Source organism: Pseudophryne corroboree, chromosome 6, assembly GCF_028390025.1.
Source record: "Pseudophryne corroboree isolate aPseCor3 chromosome 6, aPseCor3.hap2, whole genome shotgun sequence".
In the NCBI taxonomy this organism is placed as follows: Eukaryota; Metazoa; Chordata; class Amphibia; order Anura; family Myobatrachidae; genus Pseudophryne; species Pseudophryne corroboree.
In genome coordinates this window covers 633,917,874-633,936,525 of record NC_086449.1, presented here as the reverse complement: position 1 = coordinate 633,936,525, position 18,652 = coordinate 633,917,874, and the positions used below count along the sequence as shown (strand labels likewise).

At 47.0% G+C, this 18,652-nt stretch overlaps 1 protein-coding gene across 3 annotated transcripts in view; it reads left to right on the top strand.

The window, feature by feature from the left end:
* Positions 1-18,652, top strand: part of ARHGAP26 (Rho GTPase activating protein 26) — a 1,013,198-nt gene that overhangs the window by 193,286 nt on the left and 801,260 nt on the right. For all 3 annotated transcript variants that reach the window (XM_063928129.1, XM_063928130.1, XM_063928128.1), the window contains exon 2: positions 17,874-17,969. In XM_063928129.1, the coding sequence (XP_063784199.1) occupies positions 17,874-17,969 (96 nt within the window). The remainder of the gene's footprint in view (positions 1-17,873; positions 17,970-18,652) is intronic.

Below are 18,652 nucleotides of genomic sequence, written 5' to 3'. Positions count from 1 at the left end.
ATATTGTGATGAATTCAACAATAGTGGTAATAATTATTACGCTCTCTTAACCAACATATGGGTCTGTGTGCCAATAATAACTCACTTATTATGTAGAAGTCCCAAACAGTCCTTGTTCCATACGGACATATATCAGTTCCAATGTTCCTGTAAGTGAAAAGTGTCCTTATGATGGGTTTTAAGCACTCAAATAAATGCAGGGATAGACAGATGAGCTGTGTCCACCAAAACCAAGCTGCTGTGGTGGTGTTAGCAGGGAGAGCCCGGAGTGATGTTAGTGCAGCCAGCCGTTTACCCCCGCACGGGGGAAGGAGAGCGGTGTCTGTGGTAGCCGCCGGGTTAGAGTGGAAAGTAGCCGTGCACAGGCTGTCGGACCCGGACCGCTAGATGTTACCTCTGTGACACGATGTAAGTGCGCTCTCACCTGAAACGGCTGGGCTTACCTCCCACGGGCAGCTCCGATTGAGCCTCCCTGCACTTCACCTGATGTAGAAGAGGAACTGTTGGAGCCACGGATATATTGCGCTGGCTGTTTGTAAAAGCCAGCCACGCTCTGAGTGGCGATGTTAGAGTTGCGTCTCCTTGCCGGGCTCCAAATCAGCCTCACTCGAATATGCCGCCGACGAGATCAGAAGGCACCGGAGCCCCGGCACCTGAGCGTCAGCTGGGCGGTAGAAAGCTGTACGGTACAGCGGCCGTCAAGGACTGATCTCCTGTGGTGGCTCAAAGTGAGCTGGACTTCAGATGATGAGAGGGTACACCTGTATCCTAACGCGTTTCAACGCCAACAGGGCGTCTTTTTCCAAAAGGCAAGTATAACAAGGAGTGAGGGTGTACGATACTTAATATTAACACACACACATGGTTTAACCTTCACTTGCACTCACCATCCCTCAAAAATACATTTTTTAGATGTTACGGTGGAGGTGGTAGAGGGAATTGTTACGGTGTCTCCATTTAATAAAGAAGTGGATACATGTAACGATATACCTTATTCCAGCAATCATAATAAGAGCTGGCTTAAGAATGTCCCCAAGAGCCAAGTACACAGAATCAGAAGAAATTGCACTTCTGATGTAAAATATAAAGAACAGATATTAAACTTGGTAGAAACATTCAAAAACTGCGAATATCCACAAACAGTACTTAATGAAGCTTTGGATTATGCCTCAAAGCTAGTTAGAACAGATACCCTTACTACTAACAAAGATAAACCCCCCGTGGGGACAGAGATATCAAGACATGGGTGTGATGAGACTGAATAATACTGACAATATAGATACCATACAGAATAAAACCAATAATAGTGGAGCTATGACAAACAAGGGTAACGTGAAAAATAATAAATATGGTTTAGTGTTCAAATCTAAGTTTAATGTAGCTGCAAATAAAATCAGAAACATCATTAAGAAAAATTATAGATTATTATTTACGGATCCCATTCTTAGGGAACACCTTGCTGAAACACCTTCGATAGTTTTTAAGAAAGCAAGGAATCTAAGAAATATTTTGGCCCCCAGTTTTTTTGGAGGGCATTCCAACAAACGGGCATCTAAGTGCCCACAAAGGACACTTATTGGACCAGAGGTCTTAGGTTTCTATAGGTGCAATCATGTTAGGTGCACCACTTGCTCATTTGTTATGAATAAAACCAAAACTGTATGTGCAACATCATCTAAGAAAGTTTACACCATTGATTCGTTTATCAACTGTAGCACACAATGTGTCATCTATTTATTGATATGCCCATGTCAACTTTATTATGTAGGCAGGACAATACGCCCTCTAAAAACTCGGTTTATGGAACATAGGAGAAATATCCTGAATAAATGTACCAATCATAGTGTCCCACGGCACTTCTTGGAACTGCATGGGGGGGATCCAGCGGGACTCCGGCTGGTAGGACTGGAACATGTCCCAGTCACCAGCAGGGGAGGTGACCGCTTTAGAACCCTGTGCAGACAAGAGGCAGCCTGGATTCTCAAGCTACAGTCACTCAACCCTCAGGGTCTAAACGAAATGATAGATTTGGAGTTTATTTAGACCAGATATTAGTATGCTAATACTTGCAAGGTTTGCCTGCTATACATCCTAGTGAGGATTTTTTCTTTTCCTGTTCAGTGTCCATTTAAACCACGGATACTATCACCTTATGTTATAAGTATCGCCATTTGGACGATTTATTAATTACTGTTCATTTTTATTTTCATTTATTTTCTCATTCTGGTAGTCTCTTTGTAATACAGCTGAGAATTATGCAGCTGGTTTTCCTCATTCATTCCTCTAACCTAAATATGTATGTGTTGGCGCTCTTCCCCTTTTAGGGATTATATTAGACCATATTATACTATCTTCTTCGATCTATGTTATTTAACAGTAGAAGTAGTAGCAACAGTAAATTATTGCAGTGAACTTTGTGTATTTAATATATGCTGATGAAGTCCTAATAGGAATATAAATGTAAACTACTGCATTGTAGTAATCATTGTCTTAAAATTTTATATTCCCAGTCTCATATTGTGTCGTTCTAGACACTACAGGTTGAGTATCCCATATCCATATATTCCGAAATACGGACTTTTTTGAGTGAGAGTGAGATAGTGAAATCTTTGTTTTTTGATGGCTCAATGTACACAAACTTTGTTTAATACACAAAGTTATTAATAATATTGTATTACATGACCTTCAGGCTGTGTGTATAAGGTGTATATGAAACATAATTGAATTGTGTGAATGTAGACACACTTTGTTTAATGCACAAAGTTATAAAAAATATTGGCAACAATGACCTTCAGGCTGTGTGTATAAGGTGTATATGTAACATAAATGCATTATGTGCTTAGATTTAGGTCCCATCACCATGATATCTCATTATGGTATCTAATTATTCCAAAATACGGAAAAATCCGTTATCCAAAATACCTCTGGTCCCAAGCGTTTTGGATAAGGGATACTCAACCTGTATTATATTGTGTATTAATCATTATTAATTTCATTTATTTAATCTTTTTAAAATCTAGAGATGCGGATGTGTATAGGCATCCTTGTGTTATAATTGCCCTATATATCTTTTATATGAGTTACAATCATGCTATCTGCTACAGAGTAAAAAGGACGGCTCCTTATATGCTTGTAATCACTGAGATCGTCCTGATTTAATGAGCCATAATTAGCTTCACCTATGTAGCAGGTATAAGTATCGGACACCCTCACTCCCTGTTATACCTGCCTTTTGGAAAAAGACGCCCTGTTGGCGTTGAAACGCGTTAGGATACAGGTGTACCCTCTCATCATCTGAAGTCCAGCTCACTTTGAGCCAACACAGGAGATCAGTCCTTGACGGCCGCTGTACCGTACAGCTTTCTACCGCCCAGCTGACGCTCAGGTGCCGGGGCTCTGGTGCCTTCTGATCTCGTCGGCGGCATATTCAAGTGAGGCTGATTTGGAGCCCGGCAAGGAGACGCAACTCTAACATCCCACTCAGAGCGTGGCTGGCTTTTACACACAGCCAGCGCAATATATCCGTGGCTCCAACAGTTCCTCTTCTACATCAGGTGAAGTGCAGGGAGGCTCAATCGGAGCTGCCCGTGGGAGGTAAGCCCAGCCGTTTCAGGTGAGAGAGCACTTACATCGTGTCACAGAGGTAACATCTAGCGGTCCGGGTCCGACAGCCTGTGCACGGCTACTTTCCACTCTAACCCGGCGGCTACCACAGACACTGCTCTCCCTCCCCCGTGCGGGGGTAAACGGCTGGCTGCACTAACATCACTCCGGGCTCTCCCTGCTAACACCACCACAGCAGCTTGGTTTTGGTGGACACAGCTCATCTGTCTATCCCTGCATTTATTTGAGTGCTTAAAACCCATCATAAAGACACTTTCCACTTACAGGAACATTGGAACTGATATATGTCCGTATGGAACAAGGACTGTTTGGGACTTCTACATAATAAGTGAGTTATTATTGGCACACAGACCCATATGTTGGTTAAAAGAGCGTAATAAATATTACCACTATTGTTGAATTCATCACTATCTTTTGGGGCCATATGTCATAATTATTAAATAATATCTGCATTATTATAATTCATTTGGGCATAGTGATTCTGTACCGTGTAGATTTATGATAATTTACTTATATTAATTGTACTCCCGGGAGAATTGCTGCTAATTTTTATAATAAATGTTTCTTTTTTGATTGTTGAGCGCAACTTGGTTTCTGTTTGTATTGAGTCCCTCCTAAGAAACCACATAGGTTCAAGCGTCAGAAGGTGCTTAAACAAGTTTTACCTCACTCTGACCACCTAGTGGATATATGTCAGGAACCCTATGAAAACCCGGGTACGAAGTTTGTGCCTCAAAAGAAGATGCTGGCTCGCTATCCCCTCGCACCAGAGCTGTCTAAGAATTGGGAAACGCCTCCTCCAGTGGACTCGCATGTGGCTAGGATGGTGGTTTCCTCAGCTCTACCTGTCGCTACCGTCACGTCTCTAAAAGAGCCTACGGATAAACGTGTGGAGGGTTGTCTAAAAGCGATTTACACCCTCACGGGTGCTGCGCAAAGGCCCACTATTGCAGCTACATGGGCTGCCGAGGCTATTGAAGCATGGGCCTTTGGAGTTAGAAGCTGAAATCTCCTCTGACCATGCTAGACAATGTTTGTCATATATTGTCACAGCTTCTCGATATATTAAAGAGGCGGCTTCTGATGCCGGTATCCTAGCAGCCAAGGCCTTTACTACGTCAGTCCTGGCTCGCCGGTTATTGTGGCTGAGATCCTGGTCTGTGGATCTGTACTCTAGAAAAACCCTGGAGGTACTCCATTTCATGGGAGATATTCTGTTTGGGGAGGTCTTAAATAAGATAGTGGCTGACTTGGCTACTGCCAAAATTGCCTGTCTGCCAAATACCGGTCCTTCTGTGTCGAAGGCTAAAGGTACGTCCTTTCGCCCCCTTTCGCCCTTCAGGTAAAGCAAAAGGTCAGGCGTACCACAAGCAGACCCGCACTTCCAAACCTGGTAAGCCGAAGCCCAAAAGAGCCTGGGCTGCCCGTCAGCCAGCTTCCAAGACCGATAAGCCTGCCGCATGACGGGGCGGGCCTCCCCCTGGGGGATCCCAGGGTGGGGGGGATGGCTTCTAGGGTATACCCAGGAATGGTTGAAGACTACTTCAGATGCCTGGGTACGGGAAGTCGTCACTCGAGGTTACGCCATAGCCTTCAAAAACCGCCCCCCTCATCGATTTTGCCAGACAGATGTCCCATTGGACCAGACAAAGGCAAACACTCTGCATTCGGTGGTACAGACCCTCCTGGATACAGGAGTCGTAGTACAGGCGCCTCTTGCTCAGAGGGGCCGGGGGTACTATTCTCCGCTGTTTCTAGTCCCGAAACCGAATGGGTCCTCCCGGCCCATTCTCAACCTCAAGGCATTGAACAGGTTTGTGAAGGTTTCAAAGTTCCGTATGGAAACCCTTCGCTCTATAGTTCTGGCCTTGTAACCTGGGGACTACATGGTCTCCCTGGACATACAGGATGCTTACCTACAAATTCCTATAGCAGCGTCACATCAGCAATACCTGAGGTTCGCTATTGACAACCTCCATTACCAGTTTCGGGCGTTACCTTTTGGTTTAACAACGGCTCCGCGAGTCTTCACCATGGTGGTGATGACGGTGGTACTCTGCCGTCAAGGGGTCAGGATACTGCCGTACCTGGATGACTTGTTAATCCTGGCAAATTCCACAGAACTTCTCCTGCGTCATCTGGATATGACGGTCCGGTTTCTACAAGCCCACGGGTGGCTCATCAACTGGAAGAAATCCTCCCTGGTCCCTGCTCAGAGCATGGTGAACCTGGGAGCGCTATTGGACACTCACAGCCAGCGGTTGTTCTTGTCTCAGGAGAAAGTCCTGAAGCTTCAGGACAGGATTCGTTGCTTCCTTTCTCGTTCGCAAGTGTCGATACATTCGGCAATGCAGGTGCTGGGTCTCATGGTCTCAGCATTCGACATGGTGGAGTATGCTCAATTCCATTCTCGCCCCCTCCAGAGGATGATTCTAGCCAAGTGGGACGGCCTGCCTCACCGGATCAGGTCTCAAATGATCTCATTGACTCCGGAGGTCCGTCTGTCGCTGCTTTGGTGGCTCCGGGACCAACAATTGTGCAGGGACCGTCCCTTCTGGATATCCAACTGGGTCCTGTTGACGACAGATGCCAGTCTAAGAGGTTGGGGCGCGGTGCTGGAGCAACGCTCCCTTCAGGGTCGGTGGACCAAGGAGAAATCTCTCCTCTCTATCGACATTCTGGAATTGCGGGCGGTCTTCAATGCATTGAACCTGGCCCAGCATTTAATTCAGAACCGTCCAGTTCAAGTACAGTCGGACAACGCCACCACAGTGGCTTACATAAATCATCAAGGCGGCACTCAAAGCCGTTTGGCATTGAAGGAAGTGTCACGGATTCTACGTTGGGCGGAACGCCATCTACCGGCCAGATCGGCAATATTTATTCCGGGAGTTCTGAATTGGGAAGCAGACTTTCTCAGTCGTCAGGACGTGCATGCCGGCGAGTGGGGCCACCATCCAGAAGTGTTTCAACTCCTAGTGGAAAAGTGGGGTCTTCCAGATGTAGATCTGATGGCATCTCGACACAATCACAAGGTTCCGGTCTTCGGAGCAAGGACAAGGTACCCTCAAGCAGCATTCGTGGATGCGCTGGCGGTGCCGTGGAGGTTTCGGCTGCCGTACGTGTTCCCTCCGGTGTCACTCCTGCCCAGGGTAATTCGGAAGTTCAAGCAAGAAAAAGGAAATCTGCTTCTCATAGTTCCGGCGTGGCCCAGACTGCACTGGTTCTCAGATCTGCAAGGCCTATCGTCAGAGCGTCCACTTCTACTTACGCAACGCCCAGACCTCCTCGTTCAGGTCCCCTGTGTCTACCAGTACCTAGCCCGGCTGTCTTTTGACGGCGTGGCTCTTGAAGCTTCCGTCTTGAGGGCTAAGGGTTTTTCTGAAGAGGTCATTAAAACTGTGTTGCGTGCCCGGAAACCGGCTTCTGCTCGGATTTACTATAGGGTCTGGCATTCCTACTTTCTTTGGTGCGCATCTAATAATTATGACGCTGCCAAGCTTAGTACAGCCAAACTTTTGGCTTTTCTGCAGCAGGGCCTAGATTTAGGCCTGCGTCTGGCATCCCTCAAGGTTCATATTTCTGCCTTGTCGGTGTGGTTTCAGAGAAAAATTGCGACTTTACCTTATGTTCATACTTTCACTTAGGGAGTGTTGCGTATCCAACCTCCCTATGTCCCTCCTGTGGCTCCTTGGGACTTGTCGGTGGTTTTGAAGGCAATGCAGGAGCCTCCGTTTGAACCCCTGGGTTCAGCTGACCTTAAGTGGCTTTCCCTTAAGGTGGTGTTCTTGCTAGCTATTGCCTCTGCTAGAAGAGTGTCAGATCTGGGTGCCTTGTCTTGTAGTTCCCCATATCTGATTTTTCACCGTGACCGGGCGGTTCTTAGGACTCGTCCCGGATATTTGCCTAAGGTGGTTTCTTCGTTCCACCTTAATCAGGAGATTGTGGTTCCGGCCTTTGTCTCTCCTGATTTGTCTCCCAAAGAGCGGTCTTTGGATGTGGTACGGGCTCTCCGTATCTATGTGAAGAGAACTGCTTCTGTTAGAAAATCTGATTCTCTTTGTTTTGTTTGGATTTCACAAACGTGGCTGGCCTGCTCACAAGCAGACCCTGGCCAAATGGATTAGAATGGTGATTGCACATGCTTATGTGAAGGCTGGTCTGTCAGCTCCTGATCACATTAAGGCCCATTCTACTCTGTCTGTTGGACCTTCTTGGGCGGCCCAACGTGGTGCGACCCTTGAACAATTGTGCAAGGCGGCTACGTGGTCCTCTGTGAACACGTTCATAAGGTTCTATGCCTTCGATACTGTCGCTTCCCAGGATGCTTTCTTTGGACGCCGGGTTCTTGTGCCCGCTACAGTGCGTCCCCTCCCATAAGGAACTGCTTTAGGACATCCCCATTGTCCAATCCTTGTGGAGCCCAGTGTACCCTGCAGCAGAAAACGAGATTTATGGTAAGAACTTGCCTTTGTTAAATCTTTCTGCGAGGTACACTGTGCTCCACAAGGCGCCCACCCTGACGCACTTAGCTTCTTTGGGTTGTTATGGCATTAGCCGCTGACACTTCTCCTGTCGTGAGAGTGTGGTGTATGTGGCTACTAACTGTTGTCATCTCTTTTCCTGCTACTGCATTGGGCTGGTTAACTAAAAACTGAGCTCCTGTGCAGGGAGGCGGGGTTATAGAGGAGGCAGCGCTGTGCATTCTGGAAACAGTCAAAGCTTTCAGCCTGTTGGTGCCTTGGATCAAGATCCTACTCTACACCCCATTGTCCAATCCTTGTGGAGCCCAGTGTACCTCGCAGAAAGAGATTTAACAAAGGTAAGTTCTTACCATAAATCTCGTTTTATATAGTGCACACTTAAGGGGGGTACTCACGGAGTGATCGCTGCTTAAAATCTAAGCAAGCTGACTAGATTGCTTAGATTTTAAGCAGTGATCACTCCGTGTGTACCCCTCACAGCGATAGCGATGCGTGGCCCCGCACATCGCTATCGCCGGTGCTAGATTGACCTGCATGCAGGCCAACCTAGCAGGTCGTTCAGCACACATCTCTCCCCCAATCGTGACGTGAATACGGCCCTTTATTCCGCAGCGCTGTACAGAGGATATTTGCCCATTCACATCAGTCCCAGCCCCAGTGGAGCTTGCACTCTATATTCCCTATCACATGTACACACAGACACATTCACGCTAGGGTTAATTTTTGTTGGGTGCCCAATTAACCTACCAGTATATTTTTGAATTGTGGGAGGAAACCGGAGCACCCAGAGGACACCCACGCAAGTACGTGCTTAGGTAACTTAATTAGTACCTCAGTTATTTTGTTATTATGGTTATTTTGATGTAACCATCTTTGCTCAGGCATGGATTTCAATAATTCCACAACTGTTGGTAGGCTTCTGTAATAAATAGAAGATACAACTATAACCTTCTAAAAATGTTACATACACACACATATGCTGTCTTGCTTGTATCTGATTTTAGTTTTTCTGTGACTTGGCCAGATCACCCTCCCTTTTCCCTCCTCCAGTCATACTCTTTTGTCTTTAAAGAGTAAACAATTGTTAATGACTTAAGAACCCATTTCCTTATACTAAGCACAGTTCCTGTTTCTTCTAGTGGCTCAACTTGTGAGCTCATACTGTAATTTTATTTTATTCAGCTTTGTTTCAATCACTCAAACATTTGAGTTGCAATAAATTTCAAAAAATCACTACAGTCGCCAGTCTGTATTGTACATTCTATAATAGAGCATTAAATTTTTTGAATCCCTGCCAGGCTCCCACCACGCCTGACCATCGTCTATGGTTGTTTTTAGTCCAAAACATGACCGATGAGCTTTATTACATACACACTGGGCGATAGTACTGAAAGATATGAACGATCTCGATCATTAATGAACGAGATAACGTTCATATCTGTCAGTGTGGAGGTACCAGTGATGAACGATGCGCGGCCCCTACAGTTTTTAGGTCAAATATGCATTCGACCTATTCAATGAAAGTAACGCTTCGACTGTCGTAAAAAACTGCATTTGTCGGGAAAACGCAGCGGTTTTCGACGGCTGTGGGAGTAATACGGCATGGCCCTCGTCTGCGTTATCGCCCTGCAGGATCGACGGGGCAACTTTGCAGACAGACCCGGAGTGTGCATAATGCAATGTATCGCCTGTACACACGAGACTATATTGTTCTGGACCGGCCGCTATCGTCTGGATCGTATGCGATATCGCCAAATGTGTACGCACCCTAAGAGCTGTGGGACACCTGTTGTCCAACAAGTATACCTGAAATAAAACTATCTTCTAGAAATAGGTTCTTAAAGATAATATCTGCTGTATTGTGCATTGGTGCTTTTTTTGTGTTCCCCCTCCTCAATCTCCTACAGTTTATAAATTGGCTGCAGCCTCTGTCTCCACCAATTAGATTTTGGGCCAAAATTGTTTTGCTTAGTCCTAATTTGTGTATGTACTGTTAGCAGTATCCAGACACTTCCAGATACTTTAAAACTGAAGTACATATTCTCGTGGTGATTGATCTTTTATTTTGAGGTTTCAGTATGAATTACCGGTGGCCGGCATGCCAGCTGTTAATGTACCGACAGCGGCATCCCTACCGCCAGTATGCCGGCAACGGGGTGAGTGCAAAGAGTCCCCTTGCGGGCTCGGTGGCTCACTGCTCTTGCTATTGAGTTTTATAGAACCAGAAGAAGGTTAAACTATGTTCTGGGTTCAAATACTAAACGTATTGCCTGAACCCTGACACCTATCCCACTGCAGAAAGCCAGCGTTTTTCTATAACTGAGATTGTATGTAATACTGCCACCTTAAGTGTTAATAAGGTACTTTGCCTTGTTATACCTGTAAAAGGTAGAGCAGTGGTTCGCAACTCCAGTACACAAGCACCACCAATACAGTAGGTCATATTTGTGGATGTCTTTAATCTTGCACAGGTGAGTTAGCCTGTTTTGCCGGGTCAGTAGTTATGCCACCTGCTTCCACAGAGAGAAATCCTCAAACCATGAGCTGTTGGGGAAATTTTAGGGTTGATCTTTAGAACCCTGAAAGCTGTGGAGGTTTATACAGTGGGCAAATATCCATGTATCAAAGTACTTGAGTTCAGGATGTTCGGTATGGCTTTGTATTCTACTTATCGCAATAACAAATCCAATGATTTTTGCCATGTAACGTATAGAACAATTAGATTCATAAATTGGCATTGGGGAAAAGAAAAAAAAATCACTGATTTTGGAGACTTGGGATTACTTGAAAACCAATTAATTTAATGGGCTCTCCAGTAAGTGCACTACATGTAGAAATCACATGGACATGAATGAGCCCACTTGAAATAAATGAGAAACAGACAACTTGCCCCTTCCAATAACCCAGTAACGTGCAGTACCTCAGCTACAGTGGTAAGCAGCTCCAGGTTCCCTTATACTGGACCCGTCGTATAGTACAGTTGTGTCTCTGTAATACTGTAGTTGGAACCAGACCCAGCATGGTCAATAGGTACCTAGAAGCTTTGATAAAGTAGGCCGTGGGGGCATGTTGAATTGCACTGGTGCTCTTCCCAGGCACCTTTTAAAGCATGTGTCTTCAACCTGTGGCCCTCCAGCTGCTGTGGATCTACATATCCCAGCATGCGCTGCCACCATTTTGCTTTTAAGGCATGCTAAAACTGAGGCAGGGAATGCTGGGATGTGTAGTTCCACATCTGGTGGAGGGCCACAGTTTGAAGACCCATGCTTTAAGGCTGGAAGGGCGTAGCCAGAACTTTGTGGGCCCCATAGCAACATTTTGAAGGGGCCCCCATCTTCTAGAGAGACACTTCTCTACAGCAGTTGTTACTTTTATGCCCTATGATAGTGCCCTAGGTCATTTTCTGAACCATAGTAGAGCCTTATTTAATGTTATGCCCCATAGTAGTGCCCTAGTTTCTTTTATGAATCGCAGTAGTGCTTAAGTTCACCCTGTGTCACATTTCAGAGCTGCCAGTACATATTATGCCGCACAGTAGCCCCAGTTCACATTATGAACATGTGTGCTCCCCATTCATATTGTGCCGCATTAAGGTCCAGGGGCATACCTAGATGTATTGCAGGCCCCAAGGAAAAAGTTTGAAAGGACCTTTACGTACCACCCAATGGCTACAAATGTATATAACACATGTAACTATGACAGGGAAGGTGGTCTCCCAGCTCTGGGCCCGATAGCAGGTACACTGACTGCACCTATGGTAGCTACGCCCTGTATATAACACATGTAACTGTGACAAGGAAGGTGGCCTCTCAGCTCTGGGCCCCAGAGAAGCTGCACTTCCTGCACCCTTGCTTTAAGGCAGTGGCTTCTTCTGACCACTAATATGCTTATGACTTCTTGCTCAAAAACATAGTTATCAATAGCTCCATTTCTCTATCGTCCTAAGTGGATGCTGGGGTTCCTGAAAGGACCATGGGGAATAGCGGCTCCGCAGGAGACAGGGCACAAAAAAGTAAAGCTTTACTAGGTCAGGTGGTGTGCACTGGCTCCTCCCCCTATGACCCTCCTCCAGACTCCAGTTAGATTTTGTGCCCGAACGAGAAGGGTGCAATCTAGGTGGCTCTCCTAAAGAGCTGCTTAGAGAAAGTTTAGTTTAGGTTTTTTTCTTTACAGTGAGTCCTGCTGGCAACAGGATCACTGCAACGTGGGACTTAGGGGGAAAGTAGTAAACTCACCTGCATGCAGAGTGGATTTGCTGCTTGGCTACTGGACACCATTAGCTCCAGAGGGATCGAACACAGGCCCAGCCGTGGAGTCCGGTCCCGGAGCCGCGCCGCCGACCCCCTTGCAGATGCTGAAGCGTGAAGAGGTCCGGAAACCGGCGGCTGAAGACTCCTCAGTCTTCATAAGGTAGCGCACAGCACTGCAGCTGTGCGCCATTTTCCTCTCAGCACACTTCACTGGGCAGTCACTGAGGGTGCAGAGCGCTGGGGGGGGGCGCTCTGAGAGGCAAATATAAACCTTATACAAGGCTAAAAATACCTCACATATAGCCCATAGGGGCTATATGGAGATATTTAACCCCTGCCTGACTGGAAAAATAGCGGGAGAAGAACCCGCCGAAAAAGGGGCGGGGCCTATCTCCTCAGCACTCGGCGCCATTTTCTGTCACAGCTCCGCTGGTCAGAACGGCTCCCAGGTCTCTCCCCTGCACTGCACTACAGAAACAGGGTAAAACAGAGAGGGGGGGCACATTAATGGCTATATATATATATATTAAAGCAGCTATAAGGGAGCACTTAATATAAGGATATCCCTTGTATATATAGCGCTTTGTGGTGTGTGCTGGCAGACTCTCCCTCTGTCTCCCCAAAAGGGCTAGTGGGTCCTGTCTTCATTAGAGCATTCCCTGTGAGTTTGCGGTGTGTGTCGGTACGTGGTGTCGACATGTATGAGGACGATATTGGTGTGGAGGCGGAGCAATTGCCAAATATGCAGATGTCACCCCCCAGGGGGTCGACACCAGAATGGATGCCTTTATTTGTGGAATTACGTGATGGTTTATCTTCCCTTAAACAGTCAGTTGAGGACATGAGGCGGCCGGACAATCAATTAATGCCTGTCCAGGCGCCTCAAACACCGTCAGGGGCTGTAAAACGCCCTTTGCCTCAGTCGGTCGACACAGACCCAGACACGGGCACTGATTCCAGTGACGACGGTAGAAATTCAAACGTATTTTCCAGTAGGGCCACACGTTATATGATTTTGGCAATGAAGGAGACGTTACATTTAGCTGATACTACAGATACCGTAAAACAGGGTATTATGTATGGTGTGAAAAAACTACAAACAGTTTTTCCTGAATCAGAAGAATTAAATGACGTGTGTGATGAAGCGTGGGTTGCTCCTGATAAAAAGTTGATAATTTCAAAAAAGTTATTGGCATTATACCCTTTCCCGCCAGAGGTTAGGGCGCGCTGGGAAACACCCCCTAAGGTGGACAAGGCGCTCACACGCTTATCCAAACAAGTGGCGTTACCCTCTCCTGAGACGGCCGCACTTAAGGATCCATCAGATAGAAAGATGGAAGTTATTCAAAAGAATATATACACACATGCAGGTGTTATACTACGACCAGCTATAGCAACTGCCTGGATGTGCAGTGCTGGAGTAGTTTGGTCAGAATCCCTGATTGAAAATATTGATACCCTAGATAGGGACAATGTTTTACTGTCGTTAGAACAAATAAAGGATGCATTTATCTATATGCGTGATGCACAGAGGGATATTTGCACACTGGCATCTCGGGTGAGTGCTATGTCCATTTCAGCCAGAAGAGCCTTATGGACACGACAGTGGACAGGCGATGCGGATTCAAAACGTCACATGGAGGTTTTGCCGTATAAAGGGGAGGAGTTATTTGGAGTTGGTCTATCAGACTTGGTGGCCACGGCTACTGCCGGGAAATCCACTTTTTTACCTCAAGTCACTCCCCAACAGAGAAAGGCACCGACCTTTCAACCGCAGCCTTTTCGCTCCTACAAAAATAAGAGAGCAAAGGGCTTGTCGTACCTGCCACGAGGCAGAGGAAGAGGGAAGAGACACCAACAGGCAGCTCCTTCCCAGGAACAGAAGCCCTCCCCGGCTCCTGCAAAAACCTCAGCATGACGCTGGGGCCTCTCAAGCGGACTCGGGGACAGTGGGGGGCCGTCTCAAAAATTACAGCGCGCAGTGGGCTCACTCGCAGGTAGACCCCTGGATCCTGCAGATAATATCTCAGGGGTACAGGTTGGAATTAGAGACGGATCCTCCTCATCGTTTCCTGAAGTCTGCCTTACCAACCGTCTCTTCCGAAAGGGAGAGGGTGTTGGAAGCCATTCACAAGCTGTACGCTCAGCAGGTGATAGTCAAAGTACCCCTATTACAACAAGGAAAGGGGTATTATTCCACTCTATTTGTGGTACCGAAGCCGGATGGCTCGGTAAGGCCTATTCTAAATCTGAAGTCCTTGAACCTCTACATAAAAAAGTTCAAGTTCAAGATGGAGTCACTCAGAGCAGTGATAGCGAACCTGGAAGAAGGGGACTTTATGGTATCCTTGGACATCAAGGATGCGTATCTACACGTTCCGATTTACCCCGCACACCAGGGGTACCTCAGGTTCATTGTTCAAAACTGTCACTATCAGTTTCAGACGCTGCCGTTCGGATTGTCCACGGCGCCTCGGGTCTTTACCAAGGTAATGGCCGAGATGATGATTCTTCTTCGAAGAAAAGGCGTATTAGTTATCCCATACTTGGACGATCTCCTAATAAGGGCAAGGTCCAGAGAACAGCTGGAGACAGCTTTAGCACTATCTCAAGAGGTGCTAAGACAACACGGGTGGATTCTGAATATTCCAAAATCCCATTTAATCCCGACAACTCGTCTGCTGTTCCTAGGAATGATTCTGGACACGGTTCAGAAAAAGGTTTCCTTCCAGAGGAAAAAGCCAAGGAGTTATCCGATCTGGTCAGGAACCTCCTAAAACCAGGAAAAGTGTCAGTACATCAATGCACAAGAGTCCTGGGAAAAATGGTGGCTTCTTACGAAGCAATTCCATTCGGCAGATTCCATGCAAGAATATTCCAAAGGGATCTGTTGGACAAATGGTCAGGGTCGCATCTGCAGATGCACCTGCGAATAACCCTGTCACCAAAGACAAGGGTGTCACTTCTGTGGTGGTTGCAGAAGGCTCACCTATTAGAAGGCCGCAGATTCGGCATTCAGGATTGGATCCTGGTGACCACGGACGCCAGCCTGAGAGGCTGGGGAGCAGTCACACAAGGAAGAAACTTCCAGGGAGTATGGACGAGTCTGGAAAAGTCTCTTCACATAAACATTCTGGAACTAAGAGCAATCTACAATGCTCTAAGCCAGGCGGAACTTCTCCTGCAAGGAAAGCCGGTGTTGATTCAGTCGGACAACATCACGGCGGTCGCCCATGTAAACAGGCAGGGCGGCACAAGAAGCAGGAGTGCAATGGCAGAAGCTGCCAAGATTCTTCGCTGGGCGGAGAATCACGTGATAGCACTGTCAGCAGTGTTCATCCCGGGCGTGGACAACTGGGAAGCAGACTTCCTCAGCAGACACGATCTTCATCCGGGAGAGTGGGGTCTACATCCAGAAGTCTTCAACATGTTAATAGACCGTTGGGAAAGACCAATTGTAGACATGATGGCGTCTCGCCTCAACAAGAAACTGGACAAATATTGCGCCAGGTCAAGAGATCCACAGGCAATAGCTGTGGACGCACTGGTAACTCCTTGGGTGTACCAGTCAGTGTATGTGTTTCCTCCTCTGCCGCTCATACCAAAGGTATTGAAGATCATACGGCAAAGAAGAGTAAGAACAATACTAGTGGTTCCGGATTGGCCGAGAAGGACTTGGTATCCGGAACTTCAAGAGATGCTCACGGACGAACCGTGGCCTCTACCTCTGAGAAGGGACCTGCTACAGCAGGGTCCCTGTCTTTTTCAAGACTTACCGCGGCTGCGTTTGACGGCATGGCGGTTGAACGCCAGATCCTAAAAGGGAAAGGCATTCCAGAAGAAGTCATTCCTACCTTGATTAAGGCACGGAAGGAAGTCACCGTGAAACATTATCACCGCATTTGGCGAAAATATGTAGCGTGGTGCGAGGATCGGAGGGTTCCGACGGAGGAATTCCAACTGGGTCGTTTCCTACATTTCCTGCAATCAGGATTATCTATGGGTCTCAAATTGGGATCCATTAAGGTTCAAATTTCGGCCCTGTCAATATTCTTCCAAAAAGAATTGGCCTCTGTCCCTGAGGTCCAGACTTTTGTCAAGGGAGTACTGCATATACAGCCTCCTGTGGTGCCTCCGGTGGCACCGTGGGATCTAAATGTAGTTTTAGATTTCCTCAAATCCCATTGGTTTGAACCATTGAAAAAGGTGGATTTGAAATATCTCACATTGAAAGTGACTATGTTACTAGCCCTGGCCTCTGCCAGGAGAGTATCTGAATTGGCGGCTTTATCTTATAAAAGTCCTTATCTAATCTTCCATTCGGATAGGGCAGAACTGCGGACTCGTCCGCATTTTCTCCCTAAAGTGGTATCAGCATTTCATCTGAACCAACCTATTGTGGTGCCTGCGGCCACTAGCGACTTGGAGGACTCCAAGTTGTTGGACGTTGTCAGAGCCTTAAAAATATACATTGCAAGGACGGCTGGAGTCAGAAAATCTGACTCGCTGTTTATATTGTATGCACCCAACAAGTTGGGCGCACCTGCTTCTAAGCAGTCGATTGCTCGTTGGATTTGTAACACAATTCAACTTGCACATTCTGTGGCAGGCCTGCCACAGCCTAAAACTGTAAAAGCCCACTCCACAAGGAAGGTGGGCTCATCTTGGGCGGCTGCCCGAGGGGTCTCGGCATTACAACTCTGCCGAGCAGCTACGTGGTCGGGGGAGAACACGTTTGTAAAATTTTACAAATTTGATACCCTGGCAAAGGAGGACCTGGAGTTCTCTCATTCGGTGCTGCAGAGTCATCCGCACTCTCCCGCCCGTTTGGGAGCTTTGGTATAATCCCCATGGTCCTTTCAGGAACCCCAGCATCCACTTAGGACGATAGAGAAAATAAGAATTTACTTACCGATAATTCTATTTCTCGGAGTCCGTAGTGGATGCTGGGCGCCCATCCCAAGTGCGGATTATCTGCAATACTTGTACATAGTTATTGTTAACTAATTCGGGTTATTGTTAAGGAGCCATCTTTAAGAGGCCCTTTCTGTTGTCATACTGTTAACTGGGTTTAGATCACAAGTTGTACGGTGTGATTGGTGTGGCTGGTATGAGTCTTACCCGGGATTCAAAATGCCTCCCTTATTGTGTATGCTCGTCCGGGCACAGTACCTAACTGGAGTCTGGAGGAGGGTCATAGGGGGAGGAGCCAGTGCACACCACCTGACCTAGTAAAGCTTTACTTTTTTGTGCCCTGTCTCCTGCGGAGCCGCTATTCCCCATGGTCCTTTCAGGAACCCCAGCATCCACTACGGACTCCGAGAAATAGAATTATCGGTAAGTAAATTCTTATTTTCTAGCTCTAGAGCATATTTTCTCAACTTTTTTTATACAACTCAAATCTGTCTATGGTACGCATACCACAGGTTGAAAAACCCTGCTATACAGTATTATTGGAACGCAGTGTTTCTACCAATTTATGTTTTTGACACATTTTTATCTTCTTCCCTTACAGCTCTGTCGTCCGCAAAGCGGAAATTTGCTGGATCGCTGAATGAATTCAAATTCCAATGCATTGGTGATACGGAAACTGATGATGAAATCTGCATTGGTAAGGAAATGTTCCTGTGTGTAATGGTCTTGTGGGTTTAACCAGCCGCTGTCCATCATAATATCATCATGGTTTCCATTATAATATTTCTCTATCGTCCTAAGTGGATGCTGGGGTTCCTGAAAGGACCATGGGGAATAGCGGCTCCGCAGGAGACAGGGCACAAAAAAGTAAAGCTTTACTAGGTCAGGTGGTGTGCACTGGCTCCTCCCCCTATGACCCTCCTCCAGACTCCAGTTAGATTTTGTGCCCGAACGAGAAGGGTGCAATCTAGGTGGCTCTCCTAAAGAGCTGCTTAGAGAAAGTTTAGTTTAGGTTTTTTTCTTTACAGTGAGTCCTGCTGGCAACAGGATCACTGCAACGTGGGACTTAGGGGGAAAGTAGTAAACTCACCTGCATGCAGAATGGATTTGCTGCTTGGCTACTGGACACCATTAGCTCCAGAGGGATCGAACACAGGCCCAGCCGTGGAGTCCGGTCCCGGAGCCGCGCCGCCGACCCCCTTGCAGATGCTGAAGCGTGAAGAGGTCCGGAAACCGGCGGCTGAAGACTCCTCAGTCTTCATAAGGTAGCGCACAGCACTGCAGCTGTGCGCCATTTTCCTCTCAGCACACTTCACTGGGCAGTCACTGAGGGTGCAGAGCGCTGGGGGGGGGCGCTCTGAGAGGCAAATATAAACCTTA